At 41.7% G+C, this 18309-nt stretch overlaps 1 protein-coding gene across 3 annotated transcripts in view; it reads right to left on the bottom strand.

Annotated features, from left to right (window-relative positions):
* Window positions 1-1395: 1395 nt before the first annotated feature.
* PLP1 (proteolipid protein 1) overlaps window positions 1396-18309 on the bottom strand; it is a 186659-nt gene continuing 169745 nt past the window's right edge. The window contains exons 6-7 of one of the 3 annotated variants that reach the window (XM_063937006.1): window positions 7153-7218; window positions 1400-2043 (exon numbers count right to left, since the gene is read on the bottom strand). In XM_063937006.1, the coding sequence (XP_063793076.1) occupies window positions 1891-2043; window positions 7153-7218 (219 nt within the window). In that variant the 3' untranslated portion in view covers window positions 1400-1890. Of the gene's footprint in view, window positions 2044-5546; window positions 6473-7152; window positions 7219-18309 lie in introns of those variants that run through there. The other 2 variants (XM_063937008.1, XM_063937007.1) reach the window with 2 other exon arrangements.

The following is an 18309-nucleotide window of genomic DNA, read 5'->3' as shown; positions in this document are numbered from 1 at the left end:
ATCATGATAAAAGTTTGTTTGAACACAAATGATCATCAATAAAGTAGTGTAAACACATGGCACTGCAAATGTGTCGCTTATGCGTCTTACACTGATTGTCAAGCATTGGGGGTAATTCCAAGTTGATCGCAGCAGGGGTTTTTTTTTAGCAGTTGGGCAAAACCATGTGCACTGCAGGGGATACAGATGTAACATGTGCAGATAGATTTAGATTTGGGTGGGTTATTTTATTTCTGTGCAGGGTAAATACTGGCTGCTTTATTTTTACACTGCAAATTAGATTGCAGATTGAACACACCACACCCAAATCTAACTCTCTCTGCACATGTTATATCTGCCTCCCCTGCACTGCACATGGTTTTGCCCAACTGCGAAAAAAAATCCTGCTGCGATCAACTTGGAATTACCCCCATTGATCAGTGTAATGAGAGAGTAAATTGTGAGCTGGTCTGGTGTGAAAAAAGAACAGACTGCATTTGCTTTCAGTTAGTCAATTTCAGTCGTGGTCCTGATACCTTAGCATTGCTGAGCAGCTACTGTTGAGCCGCACCGCTGAGTGTGTGGGCATGGAAGGAATGTGCCTGAATAGTGTGTCGGTGCAATACAAGCTAGCATATTACAACCTGCGGAGTTCACCACCTCTTCTGAGCTTCCAGTCACCGCTAAAGCTGGGCATACACTATACAGTTATCTAGCAGATCATCTGCCAGATCTGGCTGCTTAGAATGAAAATCTGGCAATGGATAACAGCTAATGGCAATCAACCATTTACTCCCAAACACTGGAAAATGGACAAAACCTGTTAGACAAACTGGTTAAGTCACAATTTGTCTGAACAACAGTTTTTGTCCATTTTTTTATGTTTGAGGCAAATGGTCGATTGTCATTTATTCTCATCCATTACCAGATTTTCATTCCAACCAGCCAGATCTGGCAGATTATCTGCCAGATAATTGTATAGTATATGCCCAGCTTAAGTGCACAGAGCAGAACCACGTGACCCCTTCATGCTGACGTACACTTCACAACAGGCTTGTTCACAGCATGATCGTAATTCCCTATAGTAGGGAATGTTATTGCAGATCATGGTCAATCAGCTCACTAAGTAACAGCAGTATATAGCCAATGAGGATCTCCCGGGTTGAATTCACACTACCTCAAGCAATGTCTATAGGTGTTTATTCAGCCTAAATTTTAATAATTGATCTAGCAAGTTCTTGATGGACATACTGTATATAACAAATCACTATTCATTGGTGGTACTTCAGTATTAGATACATTCAAATCAATGATGGATCTGGTGAAATTGATTGTTGGCACATCAGTGGGTGTTTGCATTATACATTTGCATATTTGTGTGCATTAGTAATTTCTCATTTAAGACTTGGTTTTGTTAGTCCAAACCATTTATTTAGCAAGTACGGATTCAAAACTCTGCATATTTATTATGAATTTGGTAAAATATTTGACACAGAGACAGCTTTTAGTTCAGAAATTTCTTACTTCTACCACTGTAAAAAGTAATTTATATTAAAATTGGTGTAAAAATTAAACAACTTCATATTCAACCTGTTGAACAATAGCAATCTACTGACAAGGTAAGATATATAATTCACGACTGTGATTCGGTGCACAATGTGGGAAAATAATGAGTTTAGTATCTTCATAGTGAAATGGATTATTTGCAATGAAAACTGAGTGTAAACAAAACTATTATACTAGAAAATAAATAAATAAATTATCCCAGAGCAAAATAATAAACTATCAATAGAGCTTATATACACCATTAATAAAACTGGTACATGACAAAATAAAATCCCTATGCAATACAACTGTGACTGAATAAAATGCATGCTCCCAACCTGGGACACCCCAAACAAAACAGGCGTTTTACACCAGGTTCTCTGCGCTTCTTTGTGGGAGCTCCGGAAGGATCTCAGTGAGTTCTGAGCTCTCAGCCTGTGGAGTCTCCCGGCTTTTCCCCGTCTCTAGGGCTTGCTGGTGATATACCCTGTTGGCCGACAGACACATGAGGGAGTGTATCTGAAAGAAAAGGGAGACTAGTGTCTGCCTCTGGGTTCAAAAATTTCCGGACAAAAAGTTGCTTCAGTTTTTTTCCTATTTTGTTGACTTGACTTACCAAAATTCAAGATCCCAGGATAAACACATGTGACTAACATCCAACCACCATTTCAGGAAAAATTCATCAGATGATAACAGTCAAATGCTTTTGCATGGTTGAGCTACACATTAGGAAATCTGCTGAATTTCTCTGAAATCTAGTTAATCTGGACACGTCAATAAATTGTGTTTTTCCTGATCAGCAGGACTCAAAAAAGATGCAGTGGAAAGCGTCAATTTTTTATTTAAAGGCCAAACACACAATCTTAATTATCGTAATTATAACTGATTATTATAAACGTGATTCAATAACTGGAGCTAAGTTAACATTCAATTTAAACCAAGAATGTTTTAGGCATCCATGACTGATTTCAGGGAAGGCAAAATAATATAGGGAGACTTGGAAAAACACTTCATTTATAGAAAAAAAAAATCTACTAATAAGTACAATACTTCCCCAGACTTTTATTTCCTGTTTTTTGTAGAATTCTGTTATTCCATGTGCTACAATATAATTTAAGATTGCAAGATTTTCTGATAATTGTGATAGCCTGATAAATATCATGGTGTATACTGTATTTCCAAGCAATGTATTTTTAAGTTTTAAAATTAGATATTATTTGTATTAAATATATTTATTAACTTAACATGTCTAAAATACTTGCATACTCATAAATTGCAATAAAAGCTTTCACATTTTAAATAAATGATGTTTGTGCATCTAAAGATGTGACCCAAAGTAATTTACTTCCATCCTTGATCCCCCACACCGCCCACACACACCTTCATCCCATTAACTTCTTACTGTATTTTGGAAAATAGGCTTACATAGTCTAGAAATATTTTAGCAATTACTTTTTTTTTTGTTTTTGACAAAATCAAGTTTTCAATTCAAAACAACTATTTTAATTAGATAAACCTCTTTTGTAATTGATCTCAGGTTTGATCGTTAATAAGGCTGACTGAAATGAATAAGTAGAGATAGATATGCAACCGTGGACAGCTGAATGTTCAGGTATGCCACCATTTTGTGGTCTTTGAATCTGATAAATGTAACTCATTTTTGAGCAACATTTATATATCAATTTGCATAGGTTACCTTTCATACCTATCTATAACTAATTGTGTGATATTTATAACAGACATATAAACAGACACCAAATTATATACCTGTATGAAAAGTTATTTGTGACACATTAATAAATTCACCCAGACAGACACGTCTGAAATTTAATAAAGAAAAATTTAATTTCTTTTTAAGTTTTAACATTTAACAATTAGTGATTCACAGCAAAACAAAAAACAAAAAAACAAACAATCAATGTAAAATGAAAATAATATCTTAATGCCCATTGTCTGCATTAGACCCCCAGAATTTATGTTGGGTTGTGTGTGGGTATATATAAGATACTGTATATAGACATACACACATGCACATTTTCCTGTAGGAAGTCCCAGTAAGGACATTTTACTGTAAATAAACTGCCATTACATTTCTTAAACTGTATATTAGGTTCCTGTCATTTAGGAACATACAATGGCAGTTCAGTTTCTAGATGGACAGATCAGTCTGCACTAAAAGATACTTATTTTGACTATATATAATTCTTGGTCTTCTACTAACACTGAACTTTGAATAACTTGTTTGAGGGTTACACATCTATGCTCTGTAACTATAGGGTCCTAAAAATGTATTAAAAGCAAGTTAGTGGGAGGGGATAGAATAGTTCATAGATTCAGGGCTCACCTCCTAAATAGTGGTTCCTGGCCCCAAGTTTGTAATTTTCTTCCCCATGTGTCTATACTGAGGTAAAAGCAATTTGTGACTGCCCTATGTCTCTCTTGTCTTCATGCAATGTAAAATGAAAGCCACTTCTTGGAGGAATATAAACTCTAGGGTTTAGATAAGAACATATTTATACTGACAAAATTATGTCTTAAATAATATTACAATAGTTGTTCCCTGCTCCATAAAATACAATGAAATACTCTTTTAAGTGGTCCCACAAAGATTACATGAAATAAGGTTATTAATTATATTAGGGTGGTTCAATAAGTAAGGTAACAAGACCTCTCATACGTGTAATGTCCTTTATTTCATTATAATTCCCCTCATGACCATTAGACTGCACTTTTTATCAGTCATACAGTCCCAACAACAGTTGTAAGATGGCAGGGCTGGCAGACACATGGTCTGACATTGAGGTGTGTAGTGTGAACAGATTTATGCATCTAAACCGCACATCAGCATCTGAAATTCATCAGCAATTCATGTCACAGAAACATGTTTGGGTTTGGTGCACTGCCTTTGATAATGGCAGGACAGATGTTCAAGATGAGCAGTGATCCGGCCAGCAAAGCACATTCACCACAAGCAGTACACCTCAACAAGTTTGTGATGTGCCTTTTAGATGCAAAAATCCGATTACACTACGCACCTCAATGTGTGACTATGCTTCTGCCAGCCCCGCCATCTTACAACTTTTGTTGGGACAGTATGACTAATATGAGGTGCAGTCTAATGTCCTTGAGGGGAAGCAGTGGTCTACTTGCTCTGGCCTGGTGGAAATTAGAATAAAATATAGAACATTACACACATGAGAGGTCTTGTTACCTTACTTTTTGAACCACCCTCATACATTGAAACAATATAGCTCTTCACTAGTCAATTTTAAAATGTAATGGATAACATTTGTTAACATCTAATGATTGCAGGAACTGGTGTTTATTTATTTGTAATATATCACTTACTTTTTATAATAATCATTTTTTATATAATAACCATATTAAACTACAAGTTTCAAAGTATGGTATACTATTTACTTGTTTTTCCTTTATAGTACTACTTACACTTTTATAGTCAGAACTTACTGTAAATTACCATTTTATGGATTCTGCAAACTATGATAAGAAAATGTATTTCAATATTTAAGACTGAAATTCTCCTTTCACTCTTCTAATATCAGTCTTGGGCAATCTATTAATCTACCCAATTGTTGTTAATCTACGTCTTCCATGTCTACTGCAGGCCAGCTGGGATTTATTGTACAAGGGCTTGTTATCTATGACACCCCACCCATGCTACAAGTGTGCAGAAAATGTCATGCTCCCTTATTGGAAGGGGTTACTGTTATTTTATAAACAGCTGGACCAGCATTTATATACAGTATCTACTGTATATCCTGTTTCCGCTTCAAAGTTATGTATATGTTGCTTGGTGATGCTTTATTTCATTGGGCTGGTCAATACCATAAGATATTAAAGGGCAGATGTATTAACCTGTAGAAGGCATAAGGAATTGATAAACCAGTGATAAGTGCAAGGTGATAAACACACCAGCCAGTCAGCTCCTAACTGTCAATTTGAATATTGGAGCTGATTGGCTGGTGCTTTTATCACCTTGCACTTATCACTGGTTTATCACTTCCTTATGCTTTCTCCAGGTTAATACATCTGCCCCTAATTTAGATATGTTTTCCATATATTTACTAATGGATCAGTTGTTTTGTTTTATCTTATTTACCTGTGCTTCTAATAAAATTAATGCAATTTAATATAAAAGTTCAGTATATTTCTTATGGATTGTTATAACTTACATTTAGAATTACTTTAAATAGTTGCAGAATGTGTATTATTGCATTTGTGTGCTGGAGAAATTGGTTGATGTGCAGCAAGGAAAGTATTTCAGTGTTAAGTCTCCGGTATCATACTTTATCTTTTTGTATTTTAATGTCTTGCTGATTATCTACTAGTAAAGGTACCAATGCTGTGTCCATTACAAACCTCGCTTTAGATTGGTACAATGTACATTTAATTATTTAAAAAACTTGAGTAGCATCTCAAATCTAATAATGGGATATTTTTGTATAAAATATGGAGTTCATCTAAAACAATTTTTAAATATTTTTTTCTTCTATATCCTTACTTCTTTTCTTTTTTTTTAATAGATTTTCTTTTTATCCCCCTGATCTTCAACAAGTAAAGTGGTTTCCAACTGAATCATGTACTTTAATTTCACAACATCACTGCTTTTTTAATTTTAGGAATACAATGTGTAATTGTACAGATTCCAGAGTTAGACATAGCAATAAATTCAGATGGATAGCTTATTTTCAAGATAAAAACTTTATGAGCTGGAAATAAAGGGCAGTCCAGTTATGGAAGCCACCAGTCAAGTTAATAAAACTCTGAAATTAAATAAAAAATAATCCAAATAATAAGTAATGAACATGGAATGGTGAAGACAGTTTTTACTCAGTCCTCAGCTTGGAGTCTAAAACTTTGAACGATCACTTAGGCCAGTAACTCGGAGCACAGCATAGTTGAAAGATGCACCTATCATATAAGTGAGCTGCAAAGGAACATACAGAAGAGAGAACACGCATTGTATAAACATCAACGTTCCATCTATTATTGTTTATAATATGCCCTGTCTTACAATACTGACTGTACTGGAAACATACTACTGTCCTTCTAACTGTAGCATAAAATCAGCAAAAGGTTAATTTGGTAGAGTACTGTACAGTACAGTACAGTATGTAACTGTAAATATGTCTTAGTTTGGTAAAACAAATAGTATACATAATTTATTTAGAGTGTGTTTCTTATTCTTTAGGCATATTTGAAGGAAAATATAGCATTCATTATTTTAGGTGTTGGCTAATAAAATACACAATTTGTTTTAATGTAAATAGATAATTAGAAAACAAATACACTGTAAGATGCTCACTATAAAGGATAAGTTGAGCAGATAATATACTTGGGACTTACACTTCTGTTCCAAGTTAAAAATATGCAAGAAGAAAATAAATTATCTCTATTAGTATACTGTATAGAGTACATGTGTTTTTTTTAACACCTACTGCATACTACAGGAATCCACCTTTATGTGAAGCATTGAGTATCTGGAATATGGAGATCTACTGTACGTTAAAAGACAAATATTTTTTATGTCTACACATTGATTAGCTATAAAAGGTCCTTTTTAATATGTAAGTTTGTTACATAATTAATATCACCAAAATAACTCACCAGAGCCACAAGAGTTGCAGCTGCACCCACAAAGGCAGCAATGAAAAGGTGAAATGTCATTTGAAACTGAAAGACCAAAAAAAAAAATGAAGAGGACATATTAATCATGTTATGGTTGTATAACATTTTTCTTCACCTTTTCTGCACCCAAAAAAGATCAGGGTAATACAGAAATTACTGTAAGGTCATGGAACTATCTTTGTTTGTGAAAGTACATAGACCCCATGTTTTGGTTTTGATTCCTGGAAGCTGGTTTGCGGGATGGTATTTTTGGGCTAAAAAGTATGCCAAGAACCTTTATTTTGCGCTATATCAGATTGCAGAGTTTATTATAATTATTCAGATTTGCAGTGCTTGGTACTGTGAAGTGTGCATCAGCATTATAGTTTATCTTTCTTTGATTTTAAATCATCATGTTTTGGATTTGCCTAAACTAACCTTAGATGTTTTGGATCTATGTTTCTTTAAATATTGATAAAAACTGCTAAATATCATATAATTTTGATGGTAGTATGTAGTATTGCAGCATGAACTACAGCCAACACTCTATTCATACACTCTCCTGTGTGAAATGAAACCTGAAATCACGATTAAGGGACTTACATGCAATCTAAAACACGCATAATCCTTTTTTGAGATTCAAACTTGGTGGAAAGACCCAAACTAGGACTTGGTTCTACTCGGAACCCCAAAGTAATCTGAGCCATGCCTTGATTCGACTTGCAGCCCCAAAGTTTGGGTGTGTTCAGTTTTCAGCAAAATGAGACTGCTTATCTTTAATTAAATGTAGTGGATAACATGGCCACTGCAGGCATGGAGTGGCACACAAGCTAGTAAGCTTTCCAGTGCATCTATCCTGACTTAACGTCCTCTGTGTCCACCAGGTGAGAGGCCAGTGGCTCCTGAGCTCAGCGCTGTACTGCTGCGTCTCTACCTAGAAATGGTCAGCTGCCTCTCAGCCATATGGTTCTTAGCTGCTTGGAGTCCTGTAAGCTGTGCGTCCTGCTGAGTCCACTGACCTAGGTCCAGAGATTCAGTCCTCTCTGCTCCCTCTATTGCATGTTGGCCGGCACTATCTTGTTGAGCAGAAAGTTTTATATATATATATATATATATATATATACACACACAGGTTGAGTATCACTTATCCAAAATGCTTGGGATCAGAGGTATTTTGGATATGGGATTTTTCTGTATTTTGGAATAATTGCATACCATAATGAGATATCATGGCAATGAGACCTAAATTTAAGCACAGAATACATTTATGTTTTATATGCACCTTATACACACAGCCTGAAGGTAATTTTAGCCAATATTTTTTATAACTTTGTGCATTAAACAAAGTGTGTCTACATTCACACAATTCATTTATGTTTCATATACACCTTATATACACAGTCTGAAGGTCATTTAATACAATATTTTTAATAACTGTGTGTATTAAACAAAGTTTGTGTACATAGAGCCCAGAGCCGGCGCAACCCGCTCAGCAGAGTCTGCAAAGCAGGGAGGCGCTGGCCAAGAGAGGCGCTCTCCCTGCTCTGAGACTCCGCTGCTGTGCGCTGCTGCTGCCGGCTACCACAGCAACAAGAGGCTCGAGTCCTGTCCACCAGCTGATCTTCCCTCCCTCCCTCCTACCAGCAGAACACGCAGGGGGGGTTTCACTCCATCGTCCGCACAGGCTGGCCACTTTCACTTTCTATTCTACGTCCTGGCTGCAGCCTGCTTGTGATTTATGACATGAAGCTGTTCTCCGTTCTCCCTGCTCTCCAGCCCTCCCCCTCTACAACATGCTGATGCAGGGGCTTGAGTGTGGTCAGAGCAGGCCGAGTTTAACTCTTTGAAACCTGTTTTCTAATGTATTGAAGAATGCTGCTGCTGTAAGTGTGTGCTTTCTATATTTTTTTTACCAGAGCTCTATCTATCTAGGGGGTGGGGGGGGGGGGGGGGGAGAGAGCAATTATTATATGTATAAGTGGCACTGAAACTGTGGGCATGTGTATAAGTAGCACACATGTATATGTGTAACTGTATACGTGACACTGATACCGTGGGCATTATTATGTGTGTAAGCGGCACTGATATCGTGGGCATTATTATGTGTATAAGCGGCACTGATACCGTGGGCATTATTGTGTGTGTAAGCGGCACTGATACCGTGGGCATTATTGTTTGTATAAGCGGCACTGCTACCGTGGGCATTATTATGTGTAAGCGGCACGGATACTGTGAGCATTATTATGTGTAACTGTATACGTGGCACTGATACCGTGGGCATTATTATGTGTGTAAGCGGCACTGATACCGTGGGCATTATTATGTGTATAAGCGGCACTGATACCGTGGGCATTATTGTGTGTGTAAGCGGCACTGATATCGTGGGCATTATTATGTGTATAAGCGGCACTGATACCGTGGGCATTATTATGTGTAAGCGGCACGGATACTGTGAGCATTATTATGTGTAACTGTATACGTGGCACTGATACCGTGGGCATTATTATGTGCTATCATGGAAATTGTGTAAATGGGGCACTACTGTGTAGCATAACGTGAATATGGGGCAGTACTGTGTGACGTAATATGAAATAGGGGCACTACATACTAATGATACTTTTGTGCTACTGTGTGGTGTAATTTGAATTTGGGGTACAATTGTGTGGGCACACCCCTTCCTTGTGAGACCTCACTTGCCTTCAGTGTGTGCTTTCCCTTTATTAAGTATTGGAGAGAGGGCGCAAATTTATAGTTTGCAGGGAGGCGCCAAACACCCTAGCACCGGCCCTGATTGAGCCATCAGAAAACAAAAGGTTCACTATCTCACTCTCGCTCAAAAAAGTCCGTATTTCGGAATATTCCGTATTTCGGATATTTGGATATGGGATACTCAACCTGTATATATATATATATGGATAATGTAGAATTCTGATCCGCACGCACTGTAGTATGTCCAGAGTTTATTAGTTAACTCATGTAGTGCCCGCTCATCCACTCCTGCCAGGAGTCGGGGGTTTCTAGGTAATGTCAAAAATAAGGAGAGCGCACCAGTGAATAATAATAAAAGGTAACAATTTACTTATGTAAATATCCACGTACATGTAAGTTTAGATTAATGCACTTAGCCACTCTCTCCGATAACTCATAATCTATGAGTTTCTGTTAAATGCATATGAAATCACAAAAAGGATGTTCAAAAAAATATTGTAATTAGTGTTAGAAATCAGCCTAAAGCAATTAACCAAGCAGTGCAAAAAAGCAATGGTTAAAAGGTGAACTTTGAGGATCCAATAACACAGCTCCAGACGAAGTCCCCAAGTGACGAAACGCGTTGGACGTGGCTTGCATCTGCAGACGAAGTTCTGTCTCCCGTCTGATACAGAGCAGACGGCTTCTCCGTAAGAAATACCCCGCTGGCCGAAGGACTATACCGTGGCGGCAGTTATCGGAGAGAGTGGCTAAGTGCATTAATCTAAACTTACATGTACGTGGATATTTACATAAGTAAATTGTTACCTTTTATTATTATTCACTGGTGCGCTCTCCTTATTTTTGACAATATATATATATATATATATATCACAGCCATCACAGTTCCTAGCGTGCTGCATGCTGAAGATGTTGATGCCTCATACCATGGGTAAAGCCCATCATGTTGCAGCAGCAGCTAAACTGGAGCGATATGCTCACTCCTGAACCACACAGTCTCAGGCGAGGATCAGGGGGACACACCTAATCTGGCAACTACATCAGCTGCAGATCTGTTGGTGCCCTTGGTGTCCTCTGACATCACCCTGCAGCATGTACTAAACATGGTTAAAGCCAATGTAATTTGATTTGTCTACCATTTACAGCAAACTGCAATTGTGTTTGTAAACTATTGGGTGAAGTTGAGACACTCTTCAACTCTGGAATATTCAGTGTCTCCACTGAAGGTGAGAGTGCAAACGTTGGACTCACAGATGGCAGCTTTGCACTGGAAATTGTTGGATACGGAGGGGCGTCTCAGACGCAATATGAGATTTGTGGGGCTACCAGAGAGGAAGGAAAGTACGAATCCTGAAGTAGTTGGCTGCTGGATATGTATGGTAGGGATATCTTTACTTCGCACTTCACTGTGGAGAGGGCACATCACGTACTGACCATAAGCCCCTTCCTATAACTTTATTGTTACATTTCTCCATTACCAAGATCTTAATTTTGTCCTGTGCCTGGCTTGCACCAAGAGACCTGTGGACTGCAAAGCATCCAGGATATCGCTGTTTCCAGAATTTTCAATGGAGGTTCAGAAGGAGCGGGCACATTTCCTACCTATTAAGAAACATCTACGAGATCTTAGCCTCCAGTACTCCATAATGTTTCCCTCCAAGCTGAAAGTTATTGCCATTGGCAAGACTGTTTCCTTTCCTCACAGGAGACTGTTTTATGGCTGGACTATCATATGCCAGACCGGAGGCAACTGGCTCCTGGCTGACTATGTGCTTACTGACATATTGTGGTGCACATAATTATGCCCCTGTTCTATACTTAGCTTTGACTTTTCATTTTAATTATTATTGACCATGTGCCAAAGAGAGGTTTTAGGTGTGGGTAAGCAGGGTGGGAACCTGGGGCACTGTAGCCAGAGGGTGCAGCTGCAGTCACCCCGCAGATGCCTGCCCACACCCCACACACCTGCTGCCGCCAACACCATTGAGCCCGGACAATATAGATCAAGTAGGACGTCTATCATCTGACTGTCTTCCTCAATGGTGTCAGGTGCAGTGAATGCCCACACAGTCCATGGCACCTGATACAGCTGGGGTGCGGGTGGGTGGCGATACATGAACACCGTGGCAAAGAGCATGAACCCCATGGCAATGAGCAAAAACCCCTGGCAACAAGCATGAGATCCCTGGCAATGAGCATTAGACCTTTGGCAATGAGTGTGGAACTCAAAGCATGAAACCCCTGGCAATGAGCATGGAACCCAGAGCAGGAAATCCTTGGCAAAAAGCATGAGACCCCCAGCTATGAGCATTAGACCCCTAGCAATGAGCATGGAACCCAGAGCATGAAACCCCTGGCAATGAGCATGAGACCCCTGCCAATGAGCAGGTAATTAAAAAAGTAATTACAAGCCTTACTGGGGGTAATTCCAAGTTGATCGCAGCAGGAATTTTTTTTAGCAGTTGGGCAAAACCATGTGCACTGCAGGGGGGGCAGATATAACATTTAAAGAGAGAGTTAGATTTGGGTGGGTTATTTTGTTTCTGTGCAGGGTAAAAACTGTCTGCTTTATTTTTACACTGCAATTTAGATTGCAGATTGAACTCACCACACCCAAATCTATCTCTCTCTGCACATGTTATATCTGCCCCCCCTGCAGTGCACATGGTTTTGCCCAACTTCTAAAAAATGTCCTGCTACGATCAACTTGGAATTACCCCCACTGTGAGGCATAATTTGTAAGATATATTATTGTGTGTGGTGCATAACGTGTAATGGGCTTTACAGCGTGTGGCATAAGTTGTAATAGGCATTACGGTGAGTGGCATACTGTGTAATGGGCATTATGGTGTGTGGCATAATGCATATTGGGCATTACATTGTGTGTTATAAGTTGCACTAGGCATTACAGTGTGTAGAATGATGTGCAATGGGCATTATGGTGTGTGGCATAATGTGTAATTGGCATTATGGTATGTGGCATAACCTGTAATGGGCATTATGGTGTGTGTCATAACGTATAATGGGTGTTAGGGTGTGTGGCATAATGTGGAATGGGCATTACAGTCTGTGTCATAATGTGGAATGGGCATTACGGTGTGTGGAATAATATGGAATGGGCATTACAATGTGTGGTATGATGTATAATGGGCAATATGGTGTGTGGAATAATATAGAATGGGCATTACAATGTGTGGCATAATGTGGAATGGGCATTACTATAAGGAGGAAAAATGAAAAATTCTGTAAAGGGCATGAATCAGGTTTTTTTCCCCCTGTGTTTTTGTTTTGCCTGTATTGTCTAAGGGGCTCTACCTGGCACAATAAAAATAAGATTTTACTCACCGGTAAATCTATTTCTCGTAGTCCGTAGTGGATGCTGGGGACTCCGTAAGGACCATGGGGAATAGACTGGCTCCGCAGGAGACTGGGCACACTAAAAGAAAGATTAGGTCCTATCTGGTGTGCACTGGCTCCTCCCTCTATGCCCCTCCTCCAGACCTCAGTTAAGGAAACTGTGCCCGGAAGAGCTGACATTATAAGGAAAGGATTTTGGAATCCAGGGTAAGACTCATACCAGCCACACCAATCACACCGTATAACTTGTGATAAACTTACCCAGTCAACAGTATGAACAACAACAGAGCATCAACAGTGGATGCCCACATAACATAACCCTTTATTAAGCAATAACTATGTACGCGTATTACAGAAAGTCCGCACTTGGGACGGGCGCCCAGCATCCACTACGGACTACGAGAAATAGATTTACCGGTGAGTAAAATCTTATTTTCTCTAACGTCCTAGTGGATGCTGGGGACTCCGTAAGGACCATGGGGATTATACCAAAGCTCCCAAACGGGCGGGAGAGTGCGGATGACTCTGCAGCAACGAATGGGCAAACACAAGGTCCTCCTCAGCCAGGGTATCAAACTTGTAGAATTTAGCAAATGTGTTTGTACCCGACCAAGTAGCTGCTCGGCAAAGCTGTAATGCCGAGACCCCTCGGGCAGCCGCCCAAGAAGAGCCCACTTTCCTTGTGGAATGGGCTTTCACTGATTTTGGATGCGGCAAACCAGCCGCAGAATGAGCCTGCTGAATTATGCTACAGATCCAGCGAGCAATGGTTTGCTTTGAAACAGGAGCACCCAGCTTGTTGGATGCATACAGGATAAACAGCGAGTCAGTCTTCCTGACTCCAGCCATCCTGGCTACATAGATCTTCAAAGCCCTGACTACATCAAGCAACTTGGAATCCTCCAAGTCACGAGTAGCCGCAGGCACCACAATAGGTTGGTTCAAATGAAAAGATGACACCACCTTCGGCAGAAATTGCGGACGAGTCCGCAATTCTGCCCTGTCCATATGGAAAACCAGATAGGGGCTTTTACAGGACAAAGCCGCCAATTCTGACACACGCCTAGCCGAAGCTAAGGCCAATAGCATGACCACCTTCCACGTGAGATATTTTAGCTCCACGGTCTTAAGTGTCTCAAACCAGTGGGATTTCAGGAAACCCAACACCACGTTGAGATCCCAAGGTGCCACTGGTGGCACAAAAGGGGGCTAAATATGCAGCACTCCCTTAACAAATGTCTGAACTTCAGGAAGAGAAGCCAGTTCCTTTTGAAAGAAAATAGAGAGGGCCGAAATTTGGACCTTTATGGACCCCAACTTCAGGCCCATAGACACTCCAGACTGTAGGAAGTGCAGGAACCGGCCCAGCTGGAATTTCTCTGTAGGGGCCTTCCTGGCCTCACACCAGGCAACATATTTTCGCCATATATGGTGATATGTGTCTTGCTGTCACGTCCTTCCTAGCCTTTATCAGCGTAGGAATAACTTCCTCCGGAATGCCTTTTTCCGCTAGGATACTGCGTTCAACTGCCGTGCCGTCAAACGCAGCCGCGGTAAGTCTTGGAACAGACAGGGCCCCTGTTGCAACAGGTCCTGTCTGAGAGGTAGAGGCCACTGGTCCTCTGTGAGCATTTCTTGCAGTTCCGGGTACCAAGTCCTTCTTGGCCAATCCGGAACAATGAGTATTGTTCTCACTCCTCTTCTTCTTACGATTCTCAGCACCTTGGGTATGAGAGGGAGAGGAGGAAACACATAGACCGACTGGAACACCCACGGTGTCACTAGTGCGTCCACAGCTATTGCCTGAGGGTCTCTTGACCTGGCGCAATACCTTTGTAGTTTTTTGTTGAGACGGGACGCCATCATGTTTACCTGTGGCAGTTCTCATCGATTTGTAATCTGAGTGAAGACTTCTTGATGAAGTCCCCACTTTCCCGGGTAGAGGTCGCTCTGCAGCCACCACAGAAGAGACACCCTGGCCCTGGGGGATAGGGTGGTCAGCCGATGCATCTGAAGATGCGATCCGGACCACTTGTCCAACAGATCCCAGTGAAAGATCCTCGCATGGAACCTGCCGAAGGGAATGGCTTCGTATGATGCCACCATCTTTCCCAGGACTCGCGTGCAGCGATGCACCGACACCTATTTCGGTCTGAAGAGGTCTCTGACTAGAGTCACGAGCTCTTGAGCCTTCTCCGCCGGGAGAAACACCTTCTTCTGGTCCGTGTCCAGAATCATGCCCAGAAAGGGCAGACGCGTTGTAGGAATCAGCTGCGACTTTGGGATATTCAGAATCCAGCCGTGCTGTTTCAACACTTCCTGAGCGTGTGCTACGCTGATTAGCAACTGCTCTCTGGACCTCGCCTTTATGAGGAGATCGTCCAAATATGGGATAATTGTGACTCCTTGCTTTCGAAGGAGCACCATCATTTCTGCCATTACCTTGGTAAATATTCTCGGTGCTGTGGAGAGCCCAAACGGCAACATCTGGAATTGGTAATGACAGTCCTGTACCACAAATCTGAGGTACTCCTGATGAGGTGGATAAATGGGGACATGCAAGTAAGCATCCTTGATGTCCAGAGACACCATAAAATCCCCCTCTTCCAGGCTTGCAATGACCGCTCTGAGCGATTCCATTTTGAACTTGAATCTTTTCAGATAAATGTTCAGGGACTTTAAATTCAATATGGGTCTGACCGAACCGTCCGGTTTCGGTACCACAAACATTGTAGATTAGTATCCTCTTCCTTGTTGAAGGAGGAGAACCTTTACCACCACCTGCTGAAGATATAACTTGTGAATTGCCGCTAACACTACTTCCCGTTCCATGGGGGAAGCTGGCAGGGCCGATTTGAGGTAACGGTGAGGCGGCATCACTTCGAATTCCAGCTTGTATCCCTGAGACACAAACTGTATAGCCCAGGGATCCACCTGTGACCGAACCCACTGGTGGCTGAAATTTCGGAGACGCGCCCCCACCGCCCCTGGCTCCTGTGGAGCCCCAGCGTCATGCGGTGGATTTAGTGGAAGCCGGGGAGGACTTCTGTTCCTGGGAACTAGCTGTATGGTGCAGCTTCTTTCCTCTAACCCTGCCTCTGGCAAGAAAGGACGCACCTCTGACCTTCTTGCTTCTTTGTGATCGAAAGGACTGCATTTGGTAATACGGTGCTTTCTTAGGCTGTGAGGGAATATATGGCAAAAAGTTAGACTTCCCAGCCGTAGCTGTTGAAACCAGGTCCGAGAGACCATCCCCAAACAATTCCTCACCCTTGTAAGGTAACACCTCCATGTGCTTTTTGGAGTTGGCATCACCTGTCCATTGCCGAGTCCACAGGACCCTTCTGGCAGAAATTGACATTGCATTTATTCTAGAGCCCAGTAGGCAAATGTCCCTCTGGGCATCCCTCATATATAGGACAGCGTCTTTTATATGCCCCAGGGTCAGTAAAATGGTATCCTTGTCTAAGGTATCCATTTCCTCAGACAGATTATCTGTCCATGCTGCTACAGCACTACACATCCAGGCCGATGCAATTGCCGGCCTCAGTAGAGTACCTGAATGTGTATAAACAGACTTCAGGATACTTTCCTGCTTCCTATCTGCAGGATCCTTTAGGGCGGCCGTATCCTGTGATGGCAGGGCCACCTTCTTAGATAAGCGTGTCAGAGCTTTATCTACCCTAGGGGAGGATTCCCAGCGCATCCTGTCCGTTGGCGGGAAAGGGTACGCCATAAGTAACCTTTTGGAAATCAGCACTTTCTTATCGGGGGAATCCCACGCTTTTTCACATAATTCATTTAACTCATGTGAAGGGGGAAAAGTCACCTCTTGCTTTTTCTCCCCATATATATAAACCCTCTTGTCAGGGACAGGGTTTACCTCTGATATGTGCAAAACATCCTTCATTGCTATAATCATGTAGCGGATGGCTTTAGCCATTTTAGGCTGCAATTTTGCATCATCGTCATCGACACTGGAGTCAGAATCCGTGTCGATATCTGTGTCAACAATTTTGGATAGTTGGTGCTTTTGAGACCCTGACGGCCTCTGCGCTGTAGGATCAGGCATGGGCTGAGGCCCCGACTGTCCCAAGGCATCAGCTTTATCCAACCTTTTATGTAAGGAGTTTACATTATCATTTAACACCTTCCACATATCCATCCAATCAGGTGTCGGCGCCGTCGGCGGAGACATGTCATTCATCTGCACTTGCTCTGCCTCCACATAGCCCTCTTCGTCAAACATGTCGACACACGCGTACCGACACACCACTAACACAGGGGATGCTCTATATGAGGACAGGACCCCCAGAAGGCCTTTTGGGGAGACAGAGAGAGAGTATGCCAGCACACACCCCAGCGCTATATGACCCAGGAATCACACAGTAACTTAGTGTTTACCCAGTAGCTGCTGTATATATAATTAATGTGCTAAATTTATGTGCCCCCCCTCTCTTTTTACCCTTTCTACCGTGAGTCTGCAGGGGAGAGCCTGGGGAGCTTCCTCTCAGCGGAGCTGTGGAGAGAAAATGGCGCTGGTGAGTGCTGAGGAAGAAGGCCCCGCCCCCTCAGCGGCGGGCTTCTGTCCCGCGATTTTGTGTAAAATTAATGGCGGGGGCTCATGCATATAACAGTGTCCAACTGTATACATGCTGCTTTTGCCAGGAGGTACTTAAACCCCCCCCCCCCTGCGCCCTGCACCCTACAGTGACCGGAGTGTGTGGGTTAGTGTGGGCGCAATGGCGCACAGCTGCAGTGCTGTGCGCTACTTCATATGATGACAGGAGTCTTCTGCCGCCGATTTTGACGTCTTCTTGCTTCAACCCGCCGTCTTCTGTCTTCTGGCTCTGCGAGGGGGACGGCGGCGCAGCTGCGGGAACGGACGACAAGGTCAGGTCCTGTGTTCGATCCCTCTGGAGCTAATGGTGTCCAGTAGCCTAAGAAGCGCAACCTAGCCGCAGTTAGTAGGTTTGCTTCTCTCCCCTCAGTCCCACCTAGCAGAGAGTCTGTTGCCAGCAGAAGCTCTCTGAAAATAAAAAACCTAACTAAAATACTTTCTTATTAGCAAGCTCAGGAGAGCTCACTAAA

This window comes from Pseudophryne corroboree, chromosome 8 (assembly GCF_028390025.1).
Source record: "Pseudophryne corroboree isolate aPseCor3 chromosome 8, aPseCor3.hap2, whole genome shotgun sequence".
NCBI classification, from domain to species: Eukaryota; Metazoa; Chordata; class Amphibia; order Anura; family Myobatrachidae; genus Pseudophryne; species Pseudophryne corroboree.
This window is presented reverse-complemented; position numbering and strand designations above follow the sequence as displayed.